The sequence below is a fragment of the Coffea eugenioides genome, chromosome 9 (assembly GCF_003713205.1).
Source record: "Coffea eugenioides isolate CCC68of chromosome 9, Ceug_1.0, whole genome shotgun sequence".
In the NCBI taxonomy this organism is placed as follows: Eukaryota; Viridiplantae; Streptophyta; class Magnoliopsida; order Gentianales; family Rubiaceae; genus Coffea; species Coffea eugenioides.
The window spans coordinates 4,220,251-4,228,738 of NC_040043.1; the positions used below are offsets into that span (position 1 = coordinate 4,220,251).

Here is an 8,488-nt window from a genome sequence, read left to right on the forward strand (position 1 = left end):
TAGTATTAGTGATTGTACACAAATTAGGATATATTACTGTGCGCTTAGGTAATTGTTGGAATGATTATTTATTTTGGTCCAAGATTTAGATAAAGCTGCCTAAAATCGACCAATAACCCAGCTGCACTCATCATAAATACAAGTATAATGACACTAACGTCATGGAGTAAAACTTGTCTCTGTTCTTAAACCTATTCGACCCCAACACTTCTATAACGAAAATGCTGCTTCCAATTCCAAATTGAGCATCAAAAATTGGGACAAAGATTACGAAAAGAGAAAATAGCATGCCGGATGGGGAGTTGGATTTTTGGTACTGATAACTACCAATTTTCCAAAATAATATTTTTTTTTTTTTAAAAAAAGCAAAAGTGGTACTCTGCCATATCTATTTCTTCTTCTACCGTCCTTGCACATAATTTTTTTTAGCCAAAATATGTGACACCACATTAATTTTTTTTAACATTCCAGTCCCTCGGGACTGAAATGCACAATGCTTTTATTAAAAAAAAGTAATAGTATAGCTGCACATGACTTTGAATTTTTTTGTTTTGAATTGTTAATGTAATCTCAATTTTATTCTTTTAGCACATCCTGAGACTTATACCAGTGTAACCAGACTACTTGTTTTCCTAGCATTTAACAGTGTGCAATCTTTTCAATAGTTTGGCCGAAACTATCTTCTTATAAAAGTATTTTACACATTGGCAGAATCTCAATTGTTTTTCAGATTTCTCAAGCAACACATATACTTGACTTTCTTCAGACTCATACAACACATCTCTCTCCAATAGATCCAAAAAAGATTGTCCCCAACTAGGTTCGTATATTTTTTAATGATATGTACTATTAAGCAATGGACAAATAGATTTCATATAATTCTCCTATGAACCACAAACGATAGTAATGATTTTACACATATACAAAAAGTTTTGCAATGACAAGTATAAATTACAAGTGAAGTACTTTAAATTATCAATTATTTTTCCCTTTGGAGACCAAAAGCATAGGATATATTATTCCAAGTAAAGATGCTTTAAATTTTCTTTTCTTCTTTGGATCAAAATCATAATCATTTCAAGTGTAACCGCACTCAAAATTTTTTAAAAAAAAAAACTATCAATGCGTAGCCACACATGATATATGTAGCTACCCTATTCCTATTTTTTTTGTTTGACATTTTGCATTCTATTCCCTAGGGACTAGAATGTAAAATTCTATTCCCTAGGGACTAGAATGTAAAAAAAATAATATGTCACCGTACATGTGTTGGTTTAAAAAAAAATTTAGAAACAAAGAAAATTTAGCGGCCATACATGAGATATGCGATCCTCATGTACAGCGATGCTACAATATGAGATGAATGTGATAGAACCCGACAAATACCTTTTTTTTTAACCATTATTTTTAGAAATTTGCCTCGATTGGCAATCAGCCAGTTGCCCCTGAATATTATGGATATTATTCATTGAAAAACAATAAAGTTTCTTGAGATTAATTCAAACGAAAATAAAGAAAGAGATGCAATTGGTGTCTATTAATTGATGAATAAATTTGATAGCTTTTTGAAATCAATCTTGATCAAATGTCATATATGCGATCAGTGGCACCTGACCTTCCAAAATTTAAGCAATGCCTACGTTTCATGTATAAACTGGAGAAAAGATGTTTGCTTTAACAACTTGCCTCTTAGGAACAAGAACATGTTCATGTTTTCACTTAAAATGAGAAAATATGAACTCGTGCAAATTATGAAAACGGAAAAGAGAAACTGTTAAATCACATTTTATACGACATAGTTATCTTGAACCTTCTTTCTTTATGTATTTATACTGTACAGCCACCTCGTCCACCAATTGTGATTCACGAAAGGTTATATTACACCAACCTTTCTTGAAGTTTGTCAAATTAAGCAAAGTGCTACCTCTAGTTTTACGAGTTTACCACTCTTCAATTTTAACATGCTCATATATAAGCATTTTAGCTTTGAGGCATTAATATCACAAAGTATATATACTGCAAACACCCAAATTTGTCATTGTGAAATTTTATAGATCCAAATGAGATATTGTCTTCACAGTCGAATTAAGCATAGGCAAAAATCAAAATAAAGGGAAAAAACTTGACAGTCTTGAATAGGGAGGTCATTGTAGATCTTTAAAATTACTACAAGGGATGTCTTCGTTTTATGACAAACCATAAGGGACCATAGAAAAATTAGCCATTTGCAAAAGTATATGTGTGCAGGCCAATATATATCATTTCTAAAATAAAAAATTATCTCTTTCAAAAGAATCTGATTCGATGTAGCTCAATTTGGATAATTTTGGAATCCTATTAATAAATTCCATGCAGCTCAATTTCGATAATTTTGGAATCCTATTAATACAACGATCCCATTAGTTTAGCATATTGTTAATCACTTTACTGCGAAGAACTATAAGCTCTAAAGATTTCAAATTACTATTCAAAGTTGCAAACCATTGACCATCAGGAGATCCACCCGCGTTGGAAAAATCCATCCTATATCTACTATTCTAATTAACCATTTTTAGTTAATATAAGGTTGATGTTTTGACCAGAATAAGAGATCAAGAACGAAGAGATGGTGGGATAGAGAAAAGGAAGAAAGGTAACCGAAGTTATAGCCACAACTGTACCACAACACTCGAGCCTCTTATGAACCACAAATATAAATTTTACTAATTAACGGTGCCAAACTCCTTGTCACCACTATAAAAAGGCTACAAATATAGTTAAGATTACACTATTTAGATAAAGCAAACGCAAATAGTGGGAAAGAAAAAAGAAAAAAAAGAAGAGCAAAAGATGGCAAGGGCATTAGACATCACATTGTTGTGTTCATGGTTGTTCTTTACATGCATTGTCCAGGCCCAAACTGGACCTATTGATGTCACTCAACTTGGCGCAAAATCTGATGGCAGAGCTGACATGAGCCGGGTAATTAATCTTAATCTTAATGCAGAAGCTACATACATCAAAATCGAGTTGGTTGATTGATCAGTTCACCAGAATTTAAAGAAAAGTTCGTGATTTGTCGAAAGCTTTGTTCCCATTGAAATAAACAATTGGGCTCTAAAAGATTTGTCATTGTTGCAGGTTTTGGCGGATGCTTGGAAACAAGCATGTAAATCTACAACAGCATCTACAATTTTGATTCCAAAGGGCACATTTTTATTAAAAGAAGCGAGCCTTGTAGGTCCTTGCAAAGCACCCATTAAGATTCAAATACAAGGCACCATCAAAGCACCTGAAAATCCTGCACAAATAAGCAAGGATAAGGAATGGATAACAATTATGTACGTTAACCAATTGACACTCTCTGGAGGTGGTACCTTGGATGGCCAAGGAGCCAAAGCTTGGACCCAAAATGAATGTCGTGTAAAAACCGAATGCAGCAAACTTCCAAATGTGAGCCAGCTTTTACAACATTGAATACACACCTATGAATGTTTTGCCAATGATACATGGGTTCAATTAGTAATCTGATTGTTGTGCTTTTTTTAATTTGAAATTGCAGACTTTGAGCTTGAATTTCGTCAACAATACTGTCATCCGCGGCCTAACTTCTTTGAACAGCAAACTGTTTCATGTGAATATTTTTGCATGCAACAATGTAACATTCCAACACTTCACAATCACAGCACCTGGAGACAGTCCCAACACTGATGGGATTCACATTGGACATTCCACTGGAATAGTCATCACAGATTCAAACATAGGAACTGGGGACGATTGCATCTCAATTGGTGATGGTGCCAAACAAGTTAACATAAGCAAAGTAACATGTGGACCTGGCCATGGAATCAGTGTTGGAAGTCTTGGAAGGTATGACAATGAACTACCTGTTGAAGGTATCTTTGTTAGCAACTGCACCATCTCCGGTACTTTAAATGGTGTAAGAGTAAAGAGCTGGCCAGCTTCTAAACGTGGCAGTGCCACCAATATGCACTTTGAAGGTATTATCATGCGAAATGTCAGCAATCCAGTGATCATTGATCAAGAATATTGCCCAAACAACCAATGCACAAACACTGTAAGTTAAAAAACATGCATGCAAAGACAATCAAATTCTAAAGTGCATTTCTTTTCGAGCTAATTTTTTTCTCCTCATTGTTTTGATTTACAGGCCCCATCAAGAGTTAAGATTGCTCAGGTCAGCTTCAAGCACATCACTGGCACTTCAGCAACACCAGCTGCTGTGACTCTTCTTTGCAGCAAGGGTATTCCATGCGAGGGTGTAGAGGTTGCTAACATTGACTTGGCATACAATGGAAATCAAGGGACTGTGTCAAGCAAATGTGCCAATGTGAAGCCAGTTCTGAGTGGCAAGTTGAACCCTCCTATCTGCGCCAATGCTATCATTCCTGCTCAGGCTGCTTAAATTTCTGCAAGTGTAGGAACGAGCTTGAAATTTTTTTTCTCCTTCTTTTTTCTTTCCCCATATCCGACAAATAGATTTCAGGTCTTATTATTTTTTGAATCCATTCAAGAAGTAATTTTGTTAGATGAATCCATACTCTGTATGAAAATATCATTAGTTTTGATACTTTTGAAAACAAATAAAATATTGTCTCAATTTTTACCATATCCTAATACCCTTCATCTTATAATTATGTTTGTTGTTTCTCAATTAATTGTATCAATAGTTTCAAAGATGAAATTGTCCATTACAAACAGGAAACTTAACTTGTAATGGTCATTAAATTACCACGTTCCCAACTAAAAGTTTTATCTACAGTACACTTCATCATTAGTTATGTTAAATATCAAACTTCCGTTCTTATTGTCATTATCCCTATTAAAAAAGTACTTTTGGGAAAAAGAACTTTTTGCTTGTTCTTTGTGTTGGAGTGTACTTAAAATTAAAAAAAAAAAAGAATAGAGAAAAAAGAGAGAAAACCAACTATGTCTGCCAATGAAGTTTAAACTAATGACAATAAACCGCTGTAGTCAAGAACAATCAGATATATAGGCTTACTTGCACCCTATTGTTAATAAACTCTACACCCAAAAGAATACATGTTGCTCATGTTCAAACAAAATACATCTATTCAAGTTAAAAATTATTGCATCTTACTTCATATTATACAACTTTATTGCAATGCTAATGAACTTTTTATTTTCTATCCTCTCATCTCTCCCCATATATTTTTTGTCCCCAACTATCAGTCTCAAGATTCGACTTGAAGCCTTCCCATAATCATTGGATCAACATCAGTGATTGCAACATTATCGAACTTTTTCTCGCATAATAAGAAATAATAATCAAGATAAGCATGCATACAACTTCTACGCAAAGAATTACTTCCCCTTGGCAAAAAAAATTCAAGCCACCAAATCCAAAGAAAAACATAAAGTGTTTGTTCATCTACTTTCATATGTACAAAGCTAACCCAATAACTGAACTCTCACAATTTGTTTGACATTTACTATCAAGTTGAATAACGCACAGGTCCAGTAGGTAAATGAGTTTGCTAGGTGGGTAGTGGAGAAGGATTAAGTGGGTGGCGCAGTATAACAAATGACATGGAATGACACAAATTCAAAAAGCCAATTTCTTTATACAAATGACTTTCCATAGAATAATGATACAGATTAAGCCCTTGATATAAACTCTATTATTATTCCCATTCTTTGATGTGCAAATTCATTTTTCCTACTTAACAGTTTTGCTTTGTTGATAGAAATATCATAGTATAATTATTAAGCATCATAATATTATGTGTACAATAACTTGGACAAAAGATGACAGTGTCTTAGAGCTGGAGTTATAAATAATCTAAAATCCACAAAAATGAAAAATAGTATGGAGAATGTTAGATCTGGTACTTCAAACTTAAATAATGTTTAAAAAAAAAATTGGTAGAAGAAAATGAAAAATATAGAAATAGTGTCTAAAAATGAAAAATATAGAAATAGTGTCTAATAAAGTTGATAATGTAAATTTAGTATATATATATATATATAACAGGTTTCATTTTGAGATGATATAATCTTATCTAGGTGGATTAGGAAAGAACTAATTATGTTAGCAATAATTCAACAGTACCTATATACTCAATAGCTCATTGGCTAAAAAAACAATAAGCATGCCCGTTTATTAAATAGATTCACATGGTGAAATCAAATAGATATATATATGGGTTTAAATTAAAATTGTTAGATTTAAACCTGTGTATAGGTCTATTGAATATCATGTGTACAACTACAATTAGTCTGTTTAATTAAAATCAAATAGAGATATATTACATACTATTCGTACTGTTCAGGTGAAATCAAATAGATATATACATAGATTTAAAAAAAAACTATTCGTACACATGGTCAATGAGAGATAAAAAAATTCATTTTGTGAAATGTGAGGGACAAAACAATTCATTTTGTAAAATGTAAGGAACTATCAACTATAGATTAAATTATGTAAATTTTATTTTGATAATTTTCCCTAAAAACTGATCACATGCAAGGCACGTGATGAATTCCAACAAAAAACTAGTCGGAAACTTAGGTAAGAACTAAATTTGACCAATGTAAATTTATAAGAGACGAAAAATTATATTTTTAAAAGTGAGAGACAAAAAAAGTCATTATACAAAATGTGAGAAATGTTTTGAACGATTTTTTCAAAAGTTTTACCATGACAAATATAAATTACAAGTGAAGTACTTCAAATTGTCAATTGTTTTTCCCTTTTGGCACCAAAAGCATAAGATATATTACTCTAAGTAAAGATGCTTTAAATTTTCTTTTTCCTCTTTGGATCAGAATCATAATCATTCAAAGCGTTATCGCACTCAAAATTTAAAAAAAAATCAATGTGTAGCCACACATGATATGCATAGCTACACTATTCATTTTTTTTTGTTAGACATTTTACATTCTAGGATTCTAGGACTAGAAAGCAAAAAAAATAATATGTCTGCACACATGGGTTGGTTTAAAAAATTATAAAAAAAAAAGAAAAAGAAAATTTAGCCCGTCGCCATACATGAGATGTGCGGTCCTCATGCATAGCAACGCTAGAATATGAGACGAATAGAACAAAGCCCTACAAATACTTTGTTTTACCATTATTTTGAGAAATTTGCCCTGACTGGCAATTAGCTAGTCGCACCCAGAGACTATAGATATTATTTATTGAAAAACAATAAAGTTTCTTGAGGTTAATTCAGACTAAAATAAATAAAGAGATTCGATTAGTGTCTACAAGTTGATGAATAAATTTGATAACTTTTTAAAATGAATCTTGATCAAACATCATAATCATATACGCGATCAATGTTGTCTGACCTTCCAAAATTTAAGCAATGTCTACGTTCATGTATAAACTGGGGAAAAGATGTTTGCTTTAACAACTTGCCTATTAGGAATAAGAACATGTTCATGTTTTCACTTAAAATGAGAAAATATGAACTCGTGCAAATTCTAAAAACGGAAAAGAGAAACTGTTAAATCACATTTTATACGACATAGTTACCTTGAATCTTGATTCTTTGTGTATTTGTACTGTATGGGCATCTCGTCCATCAATTATGATTCACGAAAGGTTATATTACACTAGCCTTTTTTAAAGTTTGTCAAGTTTAGCAAAACGCTACCCCTAGTTTTATGAGGTTACACTCTTCAATTTTAACATGTTGATATATAAGCATTTTAGCTTTGAGGTAATAATAGCATAAAATATATATACTGCAAACACCCAAATTGTCCTTGTTAAATTTTTTGGATCTAAGTGGAATATTGTCTTCACAGTTGAATTACGTATAGTCAAAAATCAAATAAAGGAAAAGGACTTCACAATCTTTAATAGGGAGGTCATTGTAGTTCTTCAAATTACTGCGATGGATGTCTTCGATATATGACAAACCTCAAAGGAGGATAGAGAAATTAACCATTTGCAAAAGTATATGTGCACAAACCAATATAAATCATTTCTAAAATCAAATATCATCTATTTCAAAGAATTTGATTCCAAGAAACCCAATTTGGATAATTTTGGAATCCTATTAATACAATAATCCTATTAGTTTAGCATATTGTTAATCACTTTACTGTGAAGAACTATAAACTCCAAAGATTTCAAATTACTATTCAAAGTTGCAAACCATTGACCATAAGGAGAACCACCCATGTTGGAAAAATCCATACTGTATCTCTTATTCGCAAGTTTCATTAACCTTTTTTAGTTAATATAAGATCAAAGTAGCAACCAGGTAGATGTTTTGACCAAATTAAGAGATCAAGAAGGGAGAGATGGTTGGATAGAGAAAGGGAAGAAAGGTAACCGAAGTTATAGCCACAACTATACCACAACACTCGAGCCTCTTACGAACCACAAACGCAAATTTTGGAAATTAACAGTACCAAACTCCTAAGGCTACAAATGTAGTTAAGATTACACTATTCAGATAAAGCAAACGCAAATAGTGGGAAAGAAAAAAGAAAAAAAAAAGAAGAGCAAAAG

The 8,488-nt window shown here is 32.3% G+C and overlaps 1 protein-coding gene across 1 annotated transcript; it reads left to right on the forward strand.

Moving 5' to 3' along the window:
• Window positions 1-2,829: 2,829 nt before the first annotated feature.
• Window positions 2,830-4,405, forward strand: LOC113782018 (polygalacturonase-like). The gene is made up of 4 exons (XM_027327932.1): window positions 2,830-2,961; window positions 3,121-3,432; window positions 3,542-4,057; window positions 4,151-4,405. The coding sequence occupies exons 1-4, from the start codon at window positions 2,830-2,832 to the stop codon at window positions 4,403-4,405; spliced, it is 1,215 nt and encodes a 404-aa protein (XP_027183733.1).
• The last annotated feature ends 4,083 nt before the right edge of the window (window positions 4,406-8,488 follow it).

What these genes read in the sequence shown, in the direction of transcription:
- LOC113782018 (XM_027327932.1), top strand. Translation starts at nt 2,830, where the DNA reads ATGGCAAGGGCATTAGACATCACATTGTTGTGTTCATGGTTGTTCTTT. An exon ending in AATGCAGCAAACTTCCAAAT is followed by an intron (nt 3,433 to 3,541) that starts GTGAGCCAGCTT and finishes TTGAAATTGCAG; the next exon opens with ACTTTGAGCTTGAATTTCGT. An exon ending in ACAACCAATGCACAAACACT is followed by an intron (nt 4,058 to 4,150) that starts GTAAGTTAAAAA and finishes TTTGATTTACAG; the next exon opens with GCCCCATCAAGAGTTAAGAT.